The 23752-nt window shown below is 34.2% G+C and overlaps 1 protein-coding gene across 8 annotated transcripts in view; it reads right to left on the bottom strand.

The window, feature by feature from the left end:
- Positions 1-1002: 1002 nt before the first annotated feature.
- Positions 1003-23752, bottom strand: part of LOC106133697 (uncharacterized) — a 35004-nt gene continuing 12254 nt past the window's right edge. For 5 of the 8 annotated variants that reach the window (XM_060945231.1, XM_060945230.1, XM_060945229.1 and 2 more), the window contains 22 exons: positions 23460-23630; positions 22902-23075; positions 22332-22759; positions 22105-22199; positions 20713-20861; positions 16834-16968; positions 15033-15135; positions 11929-12037; positions 11581-11682; positions 9779-9848; positions 9568-9693; positions 9110-9200; positions 5331-5437; positions 5030-5231; positions 4704-4941; positions 4104-4573; positions 3883-4001; positions 3672-3781; positions 2981-3077; positions 2781-2903; positions 2214-2385; positions 1003-1739 (listed from right to left, as the gene is read on the bottom strand). In XM_060945231.1, the coding sequence (XP_060801214.1) occupies positions 1192-1739; positions 2214-2385; positions 2781-2903; positions 2981-3077; positions 3672-3781; positions 3883-4001; positions 4104-4573; positions 4704-4941; positions 5030-5231; positions 5331-5437; positions 9110-9200; positions 9568-9693; positions 9779-9848; positions 11581-11682; positions 11929-12037; positions 15033-15135; positions 16834-16968; positions 20713-20861; positions 22105-22199; positions 22332-22759; positions 22902-23075; positions 23460-23630 (3939 nt within the window). In that variant the 3' untranslated portion in view covers positions 1003-1191. The remainder of the gene's footprint in view (positions 1740-2213; positions 2386-2780; positions 2904-2980; positions 3078-3671; positions 3782-3882; positions 4002-4103; positions 4574-4703; positions 4942-5029; positions 5232-5330; positions 5438-9109; positions 9201-9567; positions 9694-9778; positions 9849-11580; positions 11683-11928; positions 12038-15032; positions 15136-16833; positions 16969-20712; positions 20862-22104; positions 22200-22331; positions 22760-22901; positions 23076-23459; positions 23631-23752) is intronic. The other 3 variants (XM_060945232.1, XM_060945227.1, XM_060945228.1) reach the window with 3 other exon arrangements.

The following is a 23752-nucleotide window of genomic DNA, read 5'->3' on the forward strand; positions in this document are numbered from 1 at the left end:
CACGCTTTTTTAATGGCTTTGGATCCAAGTCTTTTGAAACAATAGATCTAATTTAAATAAAATTTTAAATGTACAATATCAAATTATAGATATATAAAATTAATTTCTTATAATTTATATTAGTCTGTCAATAGAGTTTTAATTTGCAGGTCATTAAAATCGGTGAAGTAGTTTTTAAGATGTTCAATATATTTATTGACTACTATAGCTAGGTATTTAACAGCCCTTGAATCGTTAGACTGGCAACACTGACAATCAATCGCTGGTCGCTAGATACAGTAGAATCCCGATTATCCGAATCAATTAAAACCAGTGGTAATTCGGATAACCGAAAATCCGGATAATCGATTTCATAGTCAAATCAAACAATATTTGATATTTAAATGTTATCTTATGTAATGAGTTTGACATTTGCACCTACGTCGCTTAGAAAAAATGATTTAAAAAAAAAATTATACATATGTACATGTGATTCAATCACATCTTTTCATTGCAGCCAAATCTCTGATGTGCTTCAGTTGTAACAGCTGTAAGGAATTCGAATCCTCCTGTCTTTCAAACCACTTAAAAGCTATTTCTAGAGTTTCAAAAGCTTCTGCGTGAGATGGTTCTTGACATTCATCCTCAGTTTCAGTCTCTTCTTTGAGATGAGAGCTGGGAGTAAACATTCGGAGGCGCGTTGACTTGTCGCTAGTTGCGCGGTACTAGAGCCGTGACGCGAGTCCGGATAATCGGAATTCTACTGCAGTTCTTCAGTTCAGAGGTCTCTAGCAGAAACTAAATAGAGATAAGTACCTACTATGTATGCCGGTAGCTCAGCTGAGTCGACTGAACACTGCACTGGTTTTAGTCAGTCAGTCTATCCGAATCGGTAAGACCTAGGTCGTACGAAGTCGGCGGCAAACTGCATGAGCCGTAAAGCTTTTTTATATTGTGATTGTCCGATTTCGTTTTATGGCGGGCAAAGTTACGGGCAGGAGCTAGTTTCAAATAAAAGTAATATAGCAAGTATTTTTTGTATTGTGGCCACTAATATAATACACAAGTAAAATTTTAAACTTTACATTATAAAATAGGTACAGTATTAAATACACATGTTATAATAACTAATATTTACAAGTCCGAGAAACTACTATACACATTATTAAATTATAATAATTTAATAGACATGGTATATGGACAGGCAACTGTTTAACATTCATTCTTCTTAAACTTTTTACTTGATTCATTCATTACATCTTCAAGTTTATTAATTCTTCTTGTTTTGAGAAACGAATTGCTATCACTGTCACTCACATTCTGTCGAATACAATTCAAACTAGACACATTTTGATTGTGTACACCATGTTTTTTATCACTTATAGTTTTATTACTCTTATTCACTATTAACGTATTTTGAATGTCTTTGACCAAATCACTTGTCTGTGCAAATTTAATAGGTATTAATATTTGATTTTCATTATCACCTTTCTTTATAAATTCTGGCTTGATCTGCACCATAGACCTATTTTCAGCGTCACTAGAAAGTCTTATTGCCTTTCGCAAGTGTATTGTGTCTGAAGAATCGATAAAATTTCTCTTAACTAATATGTCACCAGAGGATATTTGTTTCACAAATGTCAATGTGGGAGGGCCTTCTGAGTCTTTTCCTTCTGTTTTATTTAATTTACTAGAACTAGCATTGGCTTTTTCTCCGTCTGATCCCTCTTCTTGTTGTTCTTCCATTTCTATTAATTTACCTGAAAATATATAGTTACTCTTAAATTTACTAATTAGAAAACATATGTATTTGTTTGTGTTTAGGGCTAATATAAAAAAGTAGCCAATAATAAAATGTTTTTCTTCTTCCTCCTGGCTTTAGTTTCGGTTGTATCCTTACCTATCTGGAGGAACTCTGGGTGTGCCTTTGATCAAGGATCCTAGATTGGGTGTGTCCAATTTTTACTCCAAGTGATTTCCATCTGACCTCCACAAACTTTGCAGGTAAATATAATCCATGTTTTGGATCCATGGTTACACATCCAGTTGCCTGAATGTTCAGGTTTCCTCGCAAAATGAAAATAGTTGTTACATGGTTGAGGTGAGATTCGGATCTAGCCACAATCCGAATCCCACCTTGACCATTCTGTGCATTACGCATTTTGGGCACCTTACCGATACAACCACCGCTCTGCTAGACTTAAATGTTTTTATACGATATTATTTATACATACCATTTAAAGTAGGGAATGTGATATCAGGAAGAGTCAAATGCGAATCTGGGTTGTATTTATGCATAAGGGTTTTTAATAATTTTGATATCTCCTCGCGTTTTCTTGTTACAACTATTTCGTCAAACCAATTTGCTAGTTGTTTTATAGGTAACGAATAATCTATAATAGGTTCCTGGAAAAAAGGTATATCAGAAATCAATATGGTCATTTGGCCATCTGTTATCTCGACACTAATGTATAAATTAAATTGCCTGAGATATTAAAAGTTAAATTCACTTCTTACTTCAGTATTTGCAGGCAATTTACAGCATCCTGTGTCACAATGACTGTTTGATTATTCAAAAATATATTAAAACACCTTATCAGTAAATGGGTGAGTAAACAGGTAGGATATTATACTTTTTATTACAAAGATTTTTTTTCTGCATAGATTCTGGTTTTGAAGTAAGGTTTTACTTTTGTATCTTCAGAATGTGTCAGAGTATAACTTGAGACCAATGAAAGATTTTCATCAATGAAAGATTTTGTTTGGTTAATGATGAAAAATTATTAAGAAATGGTACTTACCTTAAAAAAATGTTCAACATATTGTAATAAATATAAGCCACAATCGGTAAAATTATTTTGCTGTGGTATTTTCGGACAGCTTCCTTTCATGTTGTCTTTATTGAATATTTTAGATGGCGATATCTGAAATATTGAAGAATAACGAAAATAAGACAGATAACAATAGAAAACAAAATCAATTTTTTTTTTTTGTAAATTACCTTTGCTTGGTATTCGCAAGTCAGATAGTCGCGCAATGTTGCAACAACACGAGATCTCGAAGCGCCAGCCAAGGAGTCAAATATTAATATACATGGTCTGAAAAATTAAAGAAAGGGTAATAAAATGATAACAAGATACTGTATTGTAGTAGTGTTTATTCCAGATGACCCAGACAAACGGAAACTTCGATCTCGATCGAAAAGTTCAGGTGACTAGATAGAGATAGAGAGATACTGCCATCTTCATGGCCGCATCTATAGAGAAACCAGTCTAACGCGTATCATTGGTTGCACTTCAATGTACCTACATATTCTCAAGATAATAAATGAAATTCAGCAAAGTGTCAGTCAGGTATCTATTCAAAATCATTTACAGGGACACTGTGGGATTTCTAAACTACCAGTCTTGTTTACTAGTTGGGATGTTCATGTTTAATTTGAAACTGCTACAAACATTTATGAAAAACTAGAGGCCGCCCGCGGCTTCGTCCGCATGGAAACCCTATCAATTCCGCAGGCACTCCTAGATGAAAAGTAGCCTATGTTATTTTGGGTCTTCAGCTACCTACATACCAAATTTCATCGTAATCAGTTCAGTAGTTTTTGCATGAAAAAGTAACAAACATCCATACTGACATACTCACAAACTTTCGCATTTATAATATTAGTAGGCTATATTAAAAATTCTTACTGCTTGATGGGCTCAGTTTTTCCAGCCGGCTGAACTTCAGGTTTCTTTTCTACCGGAGTCTTCTCACCCTCCTCTTCATCTGAATCACATTGCATGTCCAAATCACTTTCCTGAAATAAAAAAAAAAATTATAACCTGATAATAATTTAAAAAAAAAGAGTGGCTTAAATATTTAGTGCAATAAATTATGTTTATAAAAATAGGGAATCACCTCTGCCTCTGCCTCGTCACGTTCACTTAAATTATCTGAGTCACAACTTAATGTAAGTTGTTCCTGTTTTGTTAGGGGTGTAATTGTTGTATTACCTATTTGCATAGATGATCTGCGCTCTGTAAGAAAGTGTTTTTTTTTTAAATTTAAGTTTAATATTTTAATATATTACTTGAAAAAATAAGAAATAGATTACAATAAATAAAAACTCCAATACCAACCTCTTTTCTTAATTTCCTGTGGAGTAACAGTACGATTATCAATCATACTTCTGCATCCATCTAAGCTGGGAAAACAAATAATAGCCACAAACCAGTGGCAATTTTCATTGATAGGAACTACAATATAATCTTTTTCAAATATGTTCACATTTTTTGTCCATGTTTTCACACGTGCATGACGTTTTTGTGCTGGAGTTAAGCTGCTGTCCCATTCATGAGGGTTCGAACTTTTATTTACTTTACTGGGTTTTGTTGTCAATCTTTTATAAAAGAAGGTGCTAAAAATATGAGTCTTTTCTCTCTGACTGTGAGTGAGAACTTCATGAACTAAATGTTTTAAATAAAAATCAATTATAACATCATTTAAAAACTGATCCTGTGCTAAGCACATATAGTCTTCAGTATTTATAGGTATACCACCTTTACCAGGAGGATAAATTAATATTTGTCTTATTTCTGGAGAACTGGAACTGAAACAAAATTATTAATTTTTATTACTAACAGGCTTCACATGGGATTCTCAGACATAATAGTAATCTATCCTTTAATAGACTTAAGTGAGACAATATTCAAAACCTGAAAAGGAAAGTAATAAGTTACCTTTTGACTCCAGAAGCACTGGAAGCACTTGCTGACCTAGTAGTCATTTTTGTGACATTATTACTTTCTTTAGAACATGTCCTTACTAAAATGTCATTAGCCTCTCGAGCATTCAGTTCATCTATCACTTTTCCAAACAACATTTTTAATGTCGCTTTAGCTTCATCAGTTATTATATCTGGTAGGAGTGTTATTCTTTTAAATGGATCATTAGTTGACATCGGGTTATAGTATGGACCTAAAACAAATGTTATAAGATATCATACTTCTGCATGTAAGTTTGGAATAAATAATAGTAGGTGGGTATAAAAAGTAGTAATACAAACCACAATCTTCATTCATATCTAAAGCTTTCCTAATATAGGCGCCACACTTGTTCATTGTATACAAAAAAATAACTGGCATCCCTTTCCCAAAATGTACCAGAATTTTTACAACTTCCTTCAGCTGAATTTGGAGTGCCACATCCTTTGATTCATTCTTTAGCGAAGGTGCAACAATTTTGATCCCTTTTGATGATATGTAAACCTACAATGGGAAACATTAATTTCAAATAAATGACATTGAAAATGAGACAAAGAAGAAAGTTTTCAACAATACTTGGTATAAATGAACATAATGGTATACCTTTTCTTTAGGTGTGTATCTATAGGAGCCGATCCTAATAGTGCGGCAATTAAGAGATGTAACTATGTTCTGTAATAAACTAGGATTCATCTCGTCCCTACTAGTATCTGAAAAAGTGAAATAAAATATTATTATTAATACATGAACCCGTAGGCATCAAATAATAGCCTTTTGCACTGGGAATTTAAAGTTGAGATAAAGACTCAACCCTTGAAAATGAGATATAAAAACAAAAAAATTGTTGAATTTTTTTTTCATACGCAAGAAGATCTGGGGCATTTAGGAATTAATAACACGTAATGGATATAGAAAAAATAACCTAGACAAATATTCAAATATTATACAATTATGGGTAAGCCAGTTTCAACAGAAATTCAATTTTGGGTCAATACAGCTGTAATTTTTCGCACGTTGGAGAAGCATAATAACAAAGGCATAAGTTTAGGGATACACATTAGGTTATTACGACCAAGTACGCAGTCTATCGATTTCTCCGGTAGCTAATATCTTTTGCATTACTTCACATTGCTATCATTTTGGCATTGTACAGGCAAGACAAACCGACAAAGGAACTTTATAATGGTAACATAGAAAAAAGAAACGGTTATATTTTGAGGTAACGCATGCAAAGTACTACTCATGTACCCAAATTTCGTTGAGAACACTCAAAAACATATAAGTACGATATGTACAAAACGTGTATTTATTGATGTAATTACCTGTTTTGACGCTTTTAAAACTGTTATGAAACATATTGAGTCTAGAATACTAATAAAATATTGAGAATAAATTAAAATACTCCAAAATAAGGAACAACGACACTCGCATTCATCATCGAAAAGTTATTGAAGAAAACAAATTGACATATCTATGTCGGTCGGCCATATTAAAGTGTAGTGAGGAGCCTGACTTGTAGTGTTGTATCAAGCAATTAAACCGATGTTTAATCGAGAATCGCGTAATGCATAGATAATATAATAATAATTAATGGTGCAGTTTTTGTGATTAATTTCGAACACTTTTTGTATAATACATTTCATTTGACGGTAATTTATCAAAACTGAAAAATTTCATAATAATGCATTTTAGTAATTTCCGTATGGTAACGTATCATAAGACTTTGTTCTGCCCTATTTTCTCTAAAACAACAAAACATCGATTTTTCACATCTTAATCTTTTCTACTTGCCAGATTTCAGTTGTTTTCTTATGCAGTCTTTATCGGAGCAAAGTGAAAAGAAAAGTTTCATTTGCATTATTTCCTTGTAATTTTTTCAATAAGTGTCTTCACAAAAAAGAAGAAAAAGATATCGGTGAAATATAAAATACCGGTTGTAATTTACAATCGGTATTTTATATTTCACCGAATACTCCAGGAAAAACTATGTCCGATCCGTCGTCACACATTGCCTCCTTTGTGACATCTGTCATCTCTCAAGTCACCACAGGCTGTCACTGTCACTCACTGATTTTGACAATAGGTAGGTAATACTTTCTTTCCGGATATAGGTACATGCCTGCGATTACCTAAGGTCACTTCCTTAAAAAATCTTAGAAAATCAGTCGTCCTCTATGTAAATACAATTTTTAAAGGCGAGTACATGGGTATTTTTGACATGCGCACCTCACAAACAATAGCTACCTTTAAAAAAAACTTGAAGGACTATCTCTCTTCTTATATCCTACTATACTATTATAAAGGCGAAAGTTTGTATGGATGTTTGTTACTCTTTCACGCAAAAACTACTGAACCGATTACCATGAAATTTGGTATGTAGGTGGCTGAAGACCCAGAATAACACATAGGCTACTTTTTATCCCAGAGTTCCCGCGGGATTGATAGGGTTTCCATGCGGACGAAGTCGCGGGCGGCCTCTAGTACATACATAAAATCACGCCTCTTTCCCGGAGGGGTAGGCAGAGACTACCTCTTTTCACTTGCCACGATCTCTGCATACTTCCTTCGCTTCACCCACATTCATAACTCTCTTCATGCAAGCTTGGCGGTTTCGGGTGGTCTTGACCTGACCCTTTACCAGGACGTCCCTAATTTGATCAAGATACGTTCGTCTAGGTCTTCCCACTCCGACCTTTTCACACTCTCCTTGTATATCTGCTTAGTCAACCTGCTTTCATTCATCCTCTCCACATGACCAAACCATCTTAACATACCCTTTTCTATTCCTGTAACTACATCTTTCACATCACAACATTCCCATATCACGCTGTTCCCTTATCCGGTCACTCAATTTCACACCCATCATACCTACTCCTTAACGCTCTCATTTCCACTGCATTTATTTTGCTTTCGTGCTTCTTTTGCCATACTCAACTTTCACTCCCATACATTAATGTCGGGACCAACACGCCCCCATGCACAGCCAGTCGAGCTTTTTTGGATAGTTTCTGACTGCTCATAAAGGCATGCAAAGCTCCATTCACCATGTTCCCCGCGTTCACTCTTCTTTCAATATCACTATCACATTTGCCATCTGATATAAACTTTGATCCTACTAGGATCTAGAATACTAACTAGTTGAGCAAGTGAAAGAGTTTGTATATCTAGGATCATCCTAGATATACAAACTCTTTCACTTGCTCAACTTTTTCTCCTCCAATCAAAATATTACATGCTGTCATTTCTTTCTCCATTTCATAGTTTACCATCTCCTGTAACTCTTCTGCTGATGACGCCAGAAACCTGATCGTCGGCATAGAGCAGACATTTGACGAGTAACTCATTCATTCTTAATCCACTTTCAGACTCTTCCAAATCTGTTAAACAACATACATACATATGGTCACGTCTATATCCCTTGCCGGGTAGACAGAGCCAACAGTATTGAAAGACTGAATGGCCACGTTCAGCTATTTGGCTAAATGATAGAATTGAGATTCTATCATTTAGCCAAAGAGAGAGAGACTAGTGACAGGTAGCTGGCCCATCGCCTAAAAAAGAATCTCAAGTCAAACAACTATCTATAAATAGGTTGAACAGCCACGGTGACGCAACACATCCTTACCTAACGTCTTAATCTTAAACCAACTCAGTGTGCGCTCCGTTTATCCTGACACAAGCACTCGAATCCTCAATATAAGGATTTCAGTGCTCGTATTAAGAGACTGCTCCCATGCATAGATAGTGCTGACCACAATTCATTCCTCTCAACTCTGTTTAGGCCTTTTCCATATCCACGAATGAGCAATAGACTTTTTGACTCTTGGCCAAAAACTTTTCTGAAAAGACCTGATCCATACATCCCATTCCCTTTCGGAATCCCGCTTGAACATCCCATATTTTGTCATATCTCTTCTTAACACATATTAATCAAGCTATTTTTTATAGGTATGTATAAAACTATGTATTTATTTATTTTATGAAGTATTTTATTTATTGTATGTAGTCTGTGTTAGTTTATATGTATAGTTTGTTTAATATACACTAATATCTGTTAGGTATGCTGACCACCCAGTTCCATGTTTTCCTTTCACTACACAAAGCTTGGCTGGAAAAGATTCAAGCTTAGCGATAAGTCCGCCTTTGCAAAAACATGTTCGTAATGTAATTTTTTCTTGGCAATAAAGATAATTTATATTGCTTTTATTACAATTGTCCATTGGTCGTGTGGGGTTCTCGAGTTTTGCGCTTAGCAACATGGACTAGTGACTAGTATAAATTAGTTTAGCAGTACACATTAAAACGAATTAGTTCATAAAAAAAATTAATAATTCCAGTTCCAAAATTTATGTCGTATGTATACCATAGATAAAAAAACTTACCATCCATATGGTCCATTCCAATGCCACTATCTGGAGTCCCACCTTCAATTTCACTTAGCGATGGTTCCTTCATACTGACAGACTGTTCATGCTAAAATAAAAGTATAAAGTTGTTTTGGAATAGAAAGGCAAAGGATGAATAAGTGATTGTTTGATTAAAGAGCTTTACACATATAATTGGAGGATAGTTTTGTTCAATAGCACCAGAAATGTATAACTCAAATAAATATTTGGAAGCACAAAATCTTTTTCTTCCCTAATTATATAAAACTAAGGACTCTACTCATTTGCGCGGGAGCCAATTTTCTCTAATATAAAACAATAACATAATAAGCATCTTCTGTATGTATTAATTTTCGGGAATAGTAGATATAGATAGAATAGAAAACAGTTTATATCATTCGCAATAAAAGCTATAAGTTCTCTTTCGTCAAATTGTCATCATTTATCATATTTACCTGATTACTAAGCATAGAACTATTGGAATCCTCCTCGTCAGAACTCAGGGTCAAAATAACTGGTTCAGGGTCTGGTTGCTTTCCTCTAGGTTTTCTAACTCGTGGTGGTTTTTTTTCTTGTACAGGCTAAAATTATTAAAATAAAATTAGGAAGGTAATTTTTCAAGCAATAAAAAATTGAATGCTCTGGTAATCATTTTTTTGAACTTACGGTTGTCTTATTATTTAATGTTTTCATAGTGGATTTTAACAAATTCAATTTAATACCTTCGCCACACGATCTGCAAGAAAATTATCATGTTAGGGTATTTTCTTAAATATAATCCCAACTTATATTTATAAATGCGATAGTTAGTTTATTTGTTACGTATATAACTTCCACTGAACAAATCTTCTTGAAGTTTTTCGTAATTATATATAATTAGCTTTTGCCCGCGGCTTCGCCCGCGCAAATGTATTTTAGTTTATAAGGATACGCCATAAAATTTCACCCATTTTTTAATCCCGTATCGTGCGGGACTGTTTTATATTTGATTTAAAGTGTACGGTGACTGCATCCTAGTTTAGTTTAACTATATTTGTTAATTCTGTTCTCATGTAAGTGGATTTAATGTAATCTTTTATGAGAATAAATTCTTGAAACCTATTTAAATTCCTATGGCTTCTCCCGTCTTGTCCCGTCTCTTCTCGTTCTATTCCATCCCGTCCCAACCTGTTGTGTCCCGTCCTGCTCCGTCCAGTCCTATTCTGTCCCATCCCATCCTATTTAGTGCCATCCTGCTTTCCGCAACTGATACGTATTTTTTACTAACCAAAATTTAAGACTTCTCGCACTTCGACACCCATCAAAAACGCCTTTGAGATGCAGTTTTCAAAATCCAATGTTTTAATGATTATTTCATACTAACCAAAATTTAATTCAAAAATTTCATATACCGTTAAAATTGACGAAATTTCATATAAATTTACAACCCCTATTTCACCGCGATAGCAATGCAATTTTTAAAATCTTATCACTGTATTCGAATTTTTTACTAAACAAATCTAATATTTCATGTGCCCAACATTAAAATTGACAAAGTATCATACAAACTTACCACCCCTATTTCCCCCTATAGGAATGTAATTTTCAAAATCTAATATATGAATCAATATTTTAATCTAACCGTAAATTTAAATCTACATTAGATATGCCAACACTAAAAATGACTAAGTTTCATACAAAGTTGCAACCCCTATTTCACCCCCTTAGGAATGCAAATTTCAAAATTTAATTAATGAATTATTATTTCAATCTAACCGTAAATTTTAATCTTAAATTTCATGCGTCCAACATTAAAATTGACGAAGTTTCATACAAACTTGCAACCCCTATTTCACCCCCTTAGAAATGCAATTTACTTAATTAATGAATTATTATTTTAATCTAACCGTAAATTTAAATCACAATTTTCTGGTGTCCAATAGTAAAAATGACGAAGTATCATACAAACTTGCAACCCCTATTTCACCCCCTTAGGAATAGAATTTCCAAAACTCCTTTCTTAGTGGATCCCTCCTAATAAAAATCTACCTTCATGCCAAATTTCATCTTTATTGGCTCAGTAGATTTCGAGATTTCGTGATTCCTAAGTGACTGATTTTTGCTTTTATATATATAGATTAAGTCTGGAGGTACTTTTCATCCAGGTTAAAACTAAAGTTCCCGTGGAATTTGTGAAAAATCTGTATAACTTTATCGGTGGCGCTATTTAGCGCCACAATAGCGATTAAGTTTTTACCTGCAGTTTCGCTGGCATGGCTGGTAAAAACTCTTAAACTTATCTCTCGCATGCGGCTCGGTCCGCGTTAAATTACCCTACATATGTCCTCTGTTCTCCACACTATATGTATGAAAAATTTCATGGAGATCAATTCCCACTGAATTGTTTACGTGAAAGACAGGCAAAGAACACTGAAACCCACTTTCACCTTCATAATATTAGTATGGATAAAATATAAAGTACATCTTACATTGGTTTTTCTACTAAAGATTTTTCTGGCTCTTTCTTTTTCAGTTCAACTTTTTTACTTGCAGGTACGCTTTTGGGTTCTTCGGTAAATACACGTTTACACCTGTAACAAACAGTTATAAAGTGGTAACACATAATCAGAATGAATAATTAAAATAATAAGATGTATGTTAAAAAAAGTAGATATCCTTGTAAAGAAGCAAGTACCCAAACACTATTCAATTGCAGTGCTTACAATTCATGGTTGCAATACACGTCAAAGGCGAATAACTGTTGATAAATCTTCAAGACGTTGATATAGTATGAACGTAAATAAATATTTTTTGATTGAATTAACATTTTAACATACCTTTGACATCGACTGAAATCGAATCCAGTATAGCCACAAAACTTGCAAACTGCTAACATGCCGTCTACGTATTTTGGTGGCGGGGACCTCTGCTCAGGAGATTCAGAACCTAAGGGATGCACTATATTATTAAAAAGAAATTATAAATAGTTAGATCTTTTGACAAATTTTCCAGTTACATTCTGTTAAACGTGGCTTTCTATTATTTTCGATACATTTGGGTCTGCCTACCCCGTAAGGGTGTAATAGAGTAAGATCCCAGAGCCGTAAGACACAACTTATTTTCTAAAGAATGGATCTTTCGATTCTCAGTAGTCTTTCATGTACTTTTAATACCTGCATGTTTGTGAGACTTGCCCGGTGACACCTGCGCAGGTACCAGGCGATAAAGGTAACTAAAAATCACAGTTACTTAACTTAAATTTTTATGACTGATTTTTATATATATTTTATAGAATATTACTCTGAAGTCATATCAGAGAAGTCAGACGCTTTCCATGCGCCAGAACTTTGGTCAGACGCTTTAAAGCTCTATCAAAAAAAAAATTAACTTAATTTATTTTTAAATGTCTGACTTTTATATATGTTATTCAGATAACTATTACAAAGTTGTATTAAATCAGTCAGACAGTTTGTAATGACCAAACACCCCTTAAACACAAGAATTACTCAGCCTCGAGTATGAGCGCGATAGCACAATGCGCATGCGCGTCAGAGTAAAATATCTAATATTTGAAAATTTGAAAAGTACTTACTGTTTTCAATTTAATATTTTTGCATATCTATTCAAAGACGATGAAATTTATAATTAAAATAATAATTAATCATTTTTAAAATAATATAATATATTGCATATAAATAGGGGAAAATGATTTTTTTTGTAGCAATAGCCTTTCAAAAAGAATGATTTTTATTTTATTTAAAAAAATATATCTATTATAATAATTTCAATAAAAAAATAATTAATTATGATTAATCAATTGAATAATTATTTTATTGTCTCTTTATCATTTTCATCATCAAAATAATCATTTGAATTTTCATCATTTATTAAATCTATATAGGTACTGTCCACTCAAGTCATCGTCCTCATCATCAGTTAGATTGTCGTTGCTGGCAGAATTTTCCGTAAAAATAAAATCATAAACAATTAAAAAATAGTATAGTAATAGTAAACCTATAACATATAAATATAAGTGAAAGGCGACTAAGGGATAGGCTTACAAACTTGGGATTCTTTTTTAGGCGATGGGCGAGCAATCTATCACTATTTGAATCTCAATTCTATCATTAAGCCAAATAGCTGAACGTGGCCATTTGGTCTTTTCAAGACTGTTGGCTCTGTTTACCCCGCAAGGGATATAGACGTGACCATATGTATGTAGTCTACTTTAATTTCGACACCACCGCAACGGATTCGTTGGTCCAATGGTTAGCGCGTGAGACTGTGAAGTTGGCGATCCGAGTTCGAGTCCCAACAAGATATATGAATTTTTAATTTTTATTAAAAATATTTTTTTTTGTGTTGTTTGAGTATTTATTTAAAAAAACTGAAAGTCAAAATACTACATATAATCATACGGTAAAAATATTTTGTCTGTACATTTAATATTTTGACTGAAACAAATAGATAATTTTTTTTACATTTTTTATCTGTCTGTCTGTATCAGACTGTATGATTAAGATTCAACTCGAACTTTACGCGGACGACGTCGCGGGCAACAGCTAGTATGCAATATATTATATTATTTTAAAAATGATTAATTATTATTTTAATTATAAATTTCATCGTATTTGAATAGATATGCAAAAATATGAAATTGAAAACAGTAAGTACTTTTCAAATCCTACTACTATTATAAAGGCGAAAGTTTGTATGGATGTTTGTTACTCTTTCACGCAAAAACTACTGAACCGATTACCATGAAATTTGGTATGTAGGTAGCTGAAGACCCAGAATAACACATAGGCTACTTTTTATCCCAGAGTTCCCGCGGGATTGATAGGGTTTCTATGCGGACGAAGTCGCGGGCGGCCTCTAGTATTAGATATTTTACTCTGACGCGCATGCGCATTGTGCTATCGCGCTCATACTCGAGGCTGAGTAATTCTTGTGTTTAAGGGGTGTTTGGTCATTACAAACTGTCTGACTGATTTAATACAACTTTGTAATAGTTATCTGAATAACATATATAAAAGTCAGACATTTAAAAATAAATTAAGTTATTTTTTTTTTGATAGAGCTTTAAAGCGTCTGACCAAAGTTCTGGCGCATGGAAAGCGTCTGACTTCTCTGATATGACTTCAGAGTAATATTCTATAAAATATATATAAAAATCAGTCATAAAAATTTAAGTTAAGTAACTGTGATTTTTAGTTACCTTTATCGCCTGGTACCTGCGCAGGTGTCACCGGGCAAGTATCACAAACATGCAGGTATTAAAAGTACATGAAAGACTACTGAGAATCGAAAGATCCATTCTTTAGAAAATAAGTTGTGTCTTACGGCTCTGGGATCTTGGACTATAAGGGGTATGTGATATATATATGTACAAAAGTTAATAAGACCACTATAACAGTTATTAAAAATGCTTAAATGGTGAAAAAAAATATCGTAAGGAAACTTATATGGCTACAAAGAGTTTTTGCAATCACCAGTCTAACATGATTATCATAATACAACATCCGGGCGACTGAATGTGTTCCCATTGTCGTAGCGAAGTAAGGTTTCCCTTGTCAAATCAGTAGAAATTCGTTATGTTGGCTCATGGTAATAGACAGACCGAGCTTCCCCTGGAAGGCTAACCGGAGACAAACGCTAAAAATAATAGTATTTTTGTTTGGAACTAACTTTTATTTTTGTTTGAGTCATGTGGTTCCCGGCCCTAAAAATAGGACCATACATCCATCGCTTTCCCAAAGACGTCGTAAAAAGCGACTAACTAATTCCATCATCAAGCCATACAGCTGAACATGACCTTAGTCTTGACGAGACTGTTGGCTCTGTCTACCCCATGAAAGATGAAGACGTGATTATATGTATGAATGTACTAATAAATTATACACCAGACAAACAGCTATATAACATATTTTTAACTACATACCATTGTCAGGGCAATGTGACTTTTCAGGTGTCGACATGTCGCTACTTTGAGGTTGAGATAACACAGTTGGAGAGCTTCGACTACTTAAATCGCCGATTAACATCTGGAAAATAAAACCAAATTAAAATTCATATCTAAGATGACTTTCAATATATACATTTGGTGTGTGTTTGTTATCTAGGGCCCGGTCTCATATTTGCATTACTACTTGTTCCTTTTGACTCAGGCTGGTTTAGAGCAAAGGACATGTCTTGGTGCTCGGGGCCCGCTTTAGAAATATTCGGGTCTTCTTCCCATTTCAAATGGGCGTCTGATCCACCACATCCTTATCAGAATGAAATTCATCCTGTTACTATATTTAAATCTCTATATTTATATCTATTATAATGGAATTGAACATGGTTCATTCAAGAAAAGATGTGAAGGGCACAGGGGAAAAACAAGCGATGTCACATTTTTATGTTTTTTGAACTGGCAATACCATTTTATAGTATAAACTTGGTAGAACGAAACGCCAAAACACACTTTGTAGTAACATGCAGAGTCCCGGAGTAATATTCATAATAAAATATTGATACAGTGCAACAACAAGCAATGTCCAACTCGTACAGGAGAAAAATAAGCATTGCCCATGGTTGTCTGTTTGACGTTTGTTTAATGACGTCTTGTTTTTTGAAACGCCTGATGTGTGGGTAAAAGTGATTAGTGAAGCTAGACAGAAGCCATGCCCCTTTCATGTGATTGAAGTTGATCAATCAGTTGTCAGACAATGGACAACCTTTCTATTCCCAATGTATAAGAAGACTTGTCCTTTTTTATCTTGACCCATAAGAAAAATCAGGGTTGAAAAGGATCATCCAAGATTTTTCACAGAGAACATTACAATTCCTCTTGGACTTCATCTATTCTCATGGCACCTAAAAAAAAGTTGAACTCTCATAGTGTTGCAGTTGGTGACTCAGAGTTTGTACTGCCAGATCAATCCTATAATGAGAGCCTTCCAGTTTCAAAGGCAAAATTTATGGATATCCAGGCCCTGTCAAAGTTTTGTGGACCAAAAGCTAAGCAATACTTCTCACAGATAAAATATAAAGATACTTAAACAATAAATATTTCATAGACATTGCATATTATTTGCCTGTATTTTCTTTGTTCCATATTCTTGTGCTAACTCAATAAACATAAGAATGAAAAGGTTTTTTTTTTCTTTACACCAAAAACAAATATATTTTCTTTATAAATAAGTATGTATTTCTTCAGACTAATTTAGGAGTTTCTCAATTCATTGTCTTTGTGACATTGCATGTTTTTCCCCTTCAACAATAACATTAACAGTATTATGTGAAAAGGAATAAGGTTTATCTGTTGAGAAGTGTAGGTGTGCGAATGGCTAAGGTGCCAGATTTAAAAATGCTTAATACAAATAAATAGGCACAGGTTACGATCCCACCTTATCATCACTTTTTATTAACATTAGTTTGAATGTTAACAGATGCTTTTAAGGTGAAGGAAATCAATGTGAGGAAACATGCACATTCAGGCAACCGACTGTGTAACCTGGCCAATATGGGTTAGTTTCCCCTGCAAAGGCAGCGGTGATCAGATGTGAGTTGTTTCTCATAAAAACTTTAGTCCCCCATTCCTAAATCAATGTCAAAAAAGCGCACTAGGTTTCTTTTTCCTCAGAATAAGGTTTATCTGACACTGTCTTTACACTTCAGTACTAATAAACTTTAACTGCTTTATCTGCTATCAGTTTTGTGAACCAAGTAAAAATAAATTAAGAAATAAAAATACTTACAGGATGATTTTCTAACATTTCTTCAATTCTAACTGTTCCACCGACAGATACAAAATAATCTATTTCACTACTTGTATTTTGCATACACTGTATGTTTGTGTCTTCTGAAAATGGTACATTAACCTGAAACAAACACTACTTTATATTACTATATATTTATTTAGTACTTATTTGAAACATGCAATTGAATAAATTATATATTATCAAAACATATATTTAATTTTTATACTTGGGTCCTGAGGGGAAAAGTATAGAGCAACTATGAGTCTCGCCTGGCTTGTATTGCACTAATATCGTCCCCTTACTGCAAAAACCAACTAAGTGCATGAAATTAGGTTTCGAGAAATTGACGTTTAAAGGTTTGCACTGTCAAATCACTATTAAGATTGTAACCTATCAAGAATCTGTTCATGTATTTTTAATACTTATTTATTAAGCTTTAAAGGTAATTAGTACAATAAAAGCAAATCTTCGAAATACTAGAATAAATTAAGGTATTAGGGCGAGAGGTGGTGCAAATAAATGGTTTTTACTGTAAAGATTTTTTAACTTTACTACTTAAGTGCCCTAAATATTACTTAATATTGGGTTAGTTGCTTTTAATTTAATATTAAAATATCCCATAACTCACTAAAATGTTACAAATATGTTGGTAAAACGAGTTTAAAACACAATTATGTCGGCCTTAATACTTTATTATGTTTTAAAACAATACCAAATAGTACAATCATCATCATTAATGTTGTTAAAATAAAAAACCAATTCTTTATTAATTTAACATAACCAAAATCAAATATATAAAGTCATACAAAAAGTCTGCAATTTTAGTGGCTGATTCGTTTAGGTCTGAAGATCCTCTACTGTTATCATCTGAAATATAAAATGTGCATAAGTAGTTGTTCTCTGCTAACTTGCAAATACATACATGCATACATGTATAAAATCACGCCTCTTTCCCAGAGCGGTAGGCAGAGACTACCTCTTTCCACTTGCCACGATCTCTGCACACTTCCTTCGCTTCATCCACATTCATAACTCTCTTCATGCAAGCTCGGCGGTTTCGGGTACTCTTGACCTGAACCTTTACCAAGACGTCCTTAATTTGATCAAGAAACGTTCGTCTAGGTCTTCCCACTCCGACCTTTCCCTCCAAATCCTCCTTGTATATCTGCTTGGTCAACCTGCTTTCATTCATCCTCTCCACATGACCGAACCATCTTAACATTCCCCTTTTCTATTCCTGTAACTACGTCTTCTTTCACATCACGACATTCACTTATCACGCTGTTCCTTATCCGGTCACTCAATTTCCCACCGCTCATACATCTTAACGCTCTCATTTTCACTGCATTTATTCTGCTTTCGTGCTTCTTTTGCCATGCCCAACTTTCACTCCCATACATTAATGTCGGGACCAACACGCCCCTATGCATAGCCAGTCGAGCCTTTTTGGATAGTTTCTGACTGCTCATAAAGGCATGCAAGCATAAGGCTCCATTCACCACGTTCCACGCGTTCACTCTCCTTTCAATATCACTATCACACTTGCCATCTGATGTAAACTTTGATCCTAGATATACAAACTCTTTCACTTGCTCAACTTTTTCTCCTCCAATCAAAATATTACATGCTGTCATTTCTTTCTCCATTTCAAAAACCAGTGTTTTACTTACGTTCACTTTCATTCTTTTCTCTTTCAAAGCTTCATGCATACAGTTTACCATCTCCTGTAACTTTTCCGCTGATGACGCCAGTATAACCTGATCGTCGGTATAGAGCAGACATTTGACGAGTAACTCATTCATCCTTAATCCACTTTCAGACTCTTTCAAAGCTGTCAAACAACTATCCATAAATAGGTCCTCGGCCGCTTCTCCAACACAAATTTAATAGGCAGTACAACTGACTAGCTAATACGCCTTGTCCTGCTTTTAGCATCTCGACCGACACTATCATACCCAGCAGCCTTACCCGCTTTCATACTCTTAAGTGCTTTCACAATTTCGAACATTTCAATTTCGCCTTCCATCTCATTCTCTTTTTCTTCGCTATAACATAATTTTTTAATATTTCCTTCCTTTTTTTTCAAATAAACTTTCAAAATACTCCTTCCATATCTTAACACACATTCTTCTCCTTTCACAATGCTACCATCCTGGCTTCTGATCCTGGTCAGCTCTCTGGTTCTAGTTTTTCTTCGGGCTAATCTTACGGATTTCCAGAATACTTTCAGAACTTGCAAATATTCTATTCAATACATAAAATGAATGAACCGATTTAGATATGGAAAGACTAGGAGTCGTCGAAAGCCTAAAAGGCGAGGTAAAGTAGGAAGGGAGTGACAGGGGAGATGATGCACCATCTCTCCTGTCACCTCAGATGGTTAGACAGACAGACGGACAGCGGAGGCTTAGTAATACGGTCCCGTTTTACCCTTTGGGTACGGAACCCTAAAAATGATGTACACATATAAATTCACTTTCAAAACCTAACAACTATAAACTTTCATTTAAATATCTTTAATTAGCAAATAAATAGCATAGTAACATATATCAAATGGCAGCTAGACATGTAATTTTTTGCCATAAGCATTTATACGAGCACTTACGGTCAACTCTGATTGACTAGATTCTTTCGCATTAACACTGACTGGGTAGGTATTATTATAGTCACCTAAAAATAAACGATCATCATCACATGCACATTCTTATGTTAGTAGATATAAAAACTGTTGTAAAATATTGTTAACTAGCTGTGCAAATGTGTGCACCGTAATAGGATTAGTTCCTGAGATTAGCGCGTTCAAACAAAGAAACAATCTCTTCAGCTTTATAATATTAGTATGATTAAACAAACAATAAGCCTTCCCGCCACCCCCGGTCGCACGTAAGTAGGTATTTATCTTAGTACCTATATGAAAAATTATTTACCGTCAGAAATCATCGGCAAAGTACATGCGTATTATAATATTGTGCTATAGTTAGGTGTAATACAATCAAAATATAGATCATAATAATACATTCCGTTTCAATTTTCAACTAAGTAGGTAACAAAATCATTCTTACAAAAATCTTACCTAAAATTAATTACATAATGATTTTACTTACCCGCTTTTTTCGTATTATTACTTTCTCCACATACAAGGTTTAACATTTTTCTAGATCTGGAACTCATTACTATAAAATTATACACACAAATCAGCAAATTTAACGAAATTCAACGCAAACGCACAGCAAGAGCGACGGTTGAAACGCGACTTACACGGTTTTGGCTGACGGGCTGAATGAAATCAAAGTTTAAAGCTTACAAGTAAAACCAACAAAACTACTTTATTATATTTTTCTTGTAGATAATATTTATTTACGAGAGAAATATGAATCAGTAAAAAGGACTAACAGATTATTAAATATTTTGTAAGTAGGTAACATAGAGAATTTTATCTAACAAGTAACTGCTAAAAGCTTGCTAGTATTGTTAAGTATATTTTTGCAGTACTGGAATAATTTTGTTTTGTCAAAATTTAACATGCCAAAACCATTGAAAATACGATTACTGATCTTTTCTGTAAATTTTATTTAAACATTTTATTTAACCACTACACATTACTGTTTTACTGTACATTTTTTTCAAAATTACATTGTAAGATATCTTAGCGAAAAGCTAAATCAGGAATGAAGCGTCATATCAAAAAACGGGTTTTACCAGCGTATAGAGCTTGAAAAGGAGATTATGAAGGTGCACTTAACTCAGTTTTGACAAAAAGTGACTTTAATTGGTTTTTGCAGTAAGGGGACGATATGTATGAAAGAGGTTATAATGAAAATGACAAACAAGGTCTCTGAAATGACTATTTTTAAATTAAAAACTTTATCAACATACCTGTTCTAAAACTTCTTGAAGTGTACAACTCTCTTTAGGCAGTGTAAAGGTTATAAGTCTTTGTTCTCCATTTTGAAGGAATATTAACATTTTTGCTGATTGGGGTTCGGAAGTATGTTCAGAAGTCCCACTTGGAGCCTCTGTATTTTCTAAAGAAAAAATAACAATTTTATATTACATTTGATAAACAAAAAGATGTTCTACTCAAGAAAACCAGAATATCTAATGGGTAAGAAAACGAGATAACGCAATATAGAACAGGCGAAAAATTGCTATGAGATAGATCATCTCTCTCTCTCTCTCTCTCATCTTATATTTATTTCCTTATCCCAGTTGCACCCTCGCGCCACTATGCTTTGGAGCTTGGGGTCTGCTATGTTTATGAGATATGTTGAAGATGATTTATATCAATATTAACTCTTTGTAGTACGAGATCCGGCTGCAAAATCACTACGTTCATCGCGTAGTTAATCAAACTCACATTTTAACATACATTTATGAATAGGATAATACATAAATAATAGGGTGCCAGTCAATAAGTGGCCGCAAGTAATTTTAATTAAATTAATGTTAATTAATTTTCCAAAAAAAATTTCGTTGACTTGTTTTTTAAATAAAATATCATCCACATCATAGAAATGTATGTAAAGAATTCGAAAATCAATGGGTGCCGTTACACACTCGGCCGCAACTACTACGCAGCCAGGTGTAAACAGGTAATATTTTGGTCTATTTATACGTTCATGTCGTACACGCATGTTTTTTATATCAAATTAAAGCTAATTTTTTTTTTAATATGATGATATATCGCTGCCTGTGAATAAATGGCCGCAAATTAGGGTTGCTAGCTGTTAAAAATTCGAGGTATCCGAGATAAAGTGAAAGAGAGTTAGCGCGTAACGTATCTTTTGCTTTTAAAACAGTTATTTTTTTCATACATTCTCTATGGTATCCAAAATCATTAGTAGATTCAACGGTTAAAATAATATCACAATATTTATATTTTTTGTTGCGGCGAAACATTAACATAGAGAAACACTTCTTAAAAGTTACAAGCACCCATTGATTTTCGAATTCTTTACATACATTTCCATGATGTGGATGATATTTTATTTAAAAAACAAGTGAACGAAATTTTTTTTGGAAAATTAATTAACATTAATTTAATTAAAATTACTTGCGGCCACTTATTGACTGGCACCCTATTATCTATGTATTATCCTATTCATAAATGTATGTTAAAATGTGAGTTTGATTAACTACGCAATGAACGTAGTGATTTTGCAGCCGGATCTTAGACTATTGGGACTGTGAATAATGTTACGTTGAGTTAAATTTTGTGTTTTTGAGGTACTTATAGACTTCGTGCGTTTTGCTATTTATAACACATACCAAGTTGTGGCGTTTGTTGTGTTTGCATAGGGGGTACTCGTTGAACTGGCCTCGGCTGTTCTTTGCTTCTCACTAACGTTTGTCTTCCAGTATCCCTGAAAGCAACACATGGAGGAATATTAAATTTTTATAGGCAATTTCATAAGCACATATGTTTTAGCATTGGTTATCACATATTATTTCATAGAAAAAGGAATTTTATTAAAAAATAAAATTACATTAATTACCTATTTTGCTGGTTTGGAGTCCGCGGCGGTTGCATTCTTCTAAAATCGGCCAGAGTTATTCTCTGTCCATTCGTCAAGGTCACAAACTGTCTTTCTTCCTCTGGGGTCTGGTCCATTAAAAGTTGTCCAATAATTTGTGAATGCTGTTGTAAATGTGGTTGTTCATAGGTAACAAAGCCATGTTGAGGGCTAAAGTTGACTTGTTGGTGTTGTTGCTGAGAGACTGAACTGCTAGGGAGTGACTGACGTAATGGTGGTGGAGGGGTGTGGAATTGTTGCGGTTGGTTTATATGGTCGCTCACTGGATTCTTGGACACTATCGCGGCTGTTATACTCTCTTCGAGATCGTCCATGTCGTTAGCGTTGTTAGGCTGAACGACTACTTTCTTCACCTGCGGCACTTGTTGGGGGTGAGGCGATGCTCTTTGCTGAAATTATAAAGGTTTCATATCACAAACAAAAATACAATAAATAGAAAGATACAATTATCCTTAGCCTTATCAAAAGACTGTTGGCTCTGTCTACCGCGTGAGAAATAAAGACGTGATTATATGCATGTAAAATACAAACCTGCATTGGAGTCAATTGATTCTGTTGAGGTAAAGGTCCATTCGTCTGGTTTCCCTGAACCACCGAGTGCTGGGAGACCTGGCCCTGCATAGCTTGTGCGACGATGGTGCCCTGTTGTGTTATAATCCGTGACGGCCCGTGGGGAGAATTCTGCTGGTTTAGCAGTATTTGGTGCTGTGAATACAACATAGTATGAAATTATTAATCATTAAAGATTGAATATCTTTCTCTAGGCGTTAGGCCAGGTTTCATCATCACCTCACTGGAGAGGAGCTTGTGGTGCGCATTTGACCATGATCCTGGATTGGGTTATCATACTCAGCAACTCATTGCAAACATAGTGGAGGCAACTGGATGTGCAGGTTTCCTAATTAGCAGTCACACTAAATTACATAATAAATTCAGATGGTATAACATCTGAATTTATTTTTTTTGGGAATATTTTTCATAGAAGTTAATAGTTATTCACTGTCAACCTATCGCTTAAGTGATAAAATGAGTTTACAATATATTTTTCACTCAACTTTTTTAAACAAAAAAAAAATTGTCGCTTAGTACCTGATGAGGGGAAAGCTTAATTTGATTGATTTGCTGTTGATGTACTTGCTGGTTTAACACATGATGAGCCAACTGATGTTGCTGGTGTTGTGGTTGTTGCGCTTGTTGTTGTTGCTGCAATTGTTGCTGTTGAAGCTGCTGCTGCTGTTGTTGTTGTTGTTGTTGCTGCTGCTATTATAACACAAGAGTAAACTATTGCATTTGCATATTGTTTTTAAGCAATGCTACTAAGCCACATATATCCTACTAAAACTACTACTATATCTTGCTAAAGCATAAGCCAGGAGGATCAT

Source organism: Amyelois transitella, chromosome 7 (assembly GCF_032362555.1).
Source record: "Amyelois transitella isolate CPQ chromosome 7, ilAmyTran1.1, whole genome shotgun sequence".
In the NCBI taxonomy this organism is placed as follows: Eukaryota; Metazoa; Arthropoda; class Insecta; order Lepidoptera; family Pyralidae; genus Amyelois; species Amyelois transitella.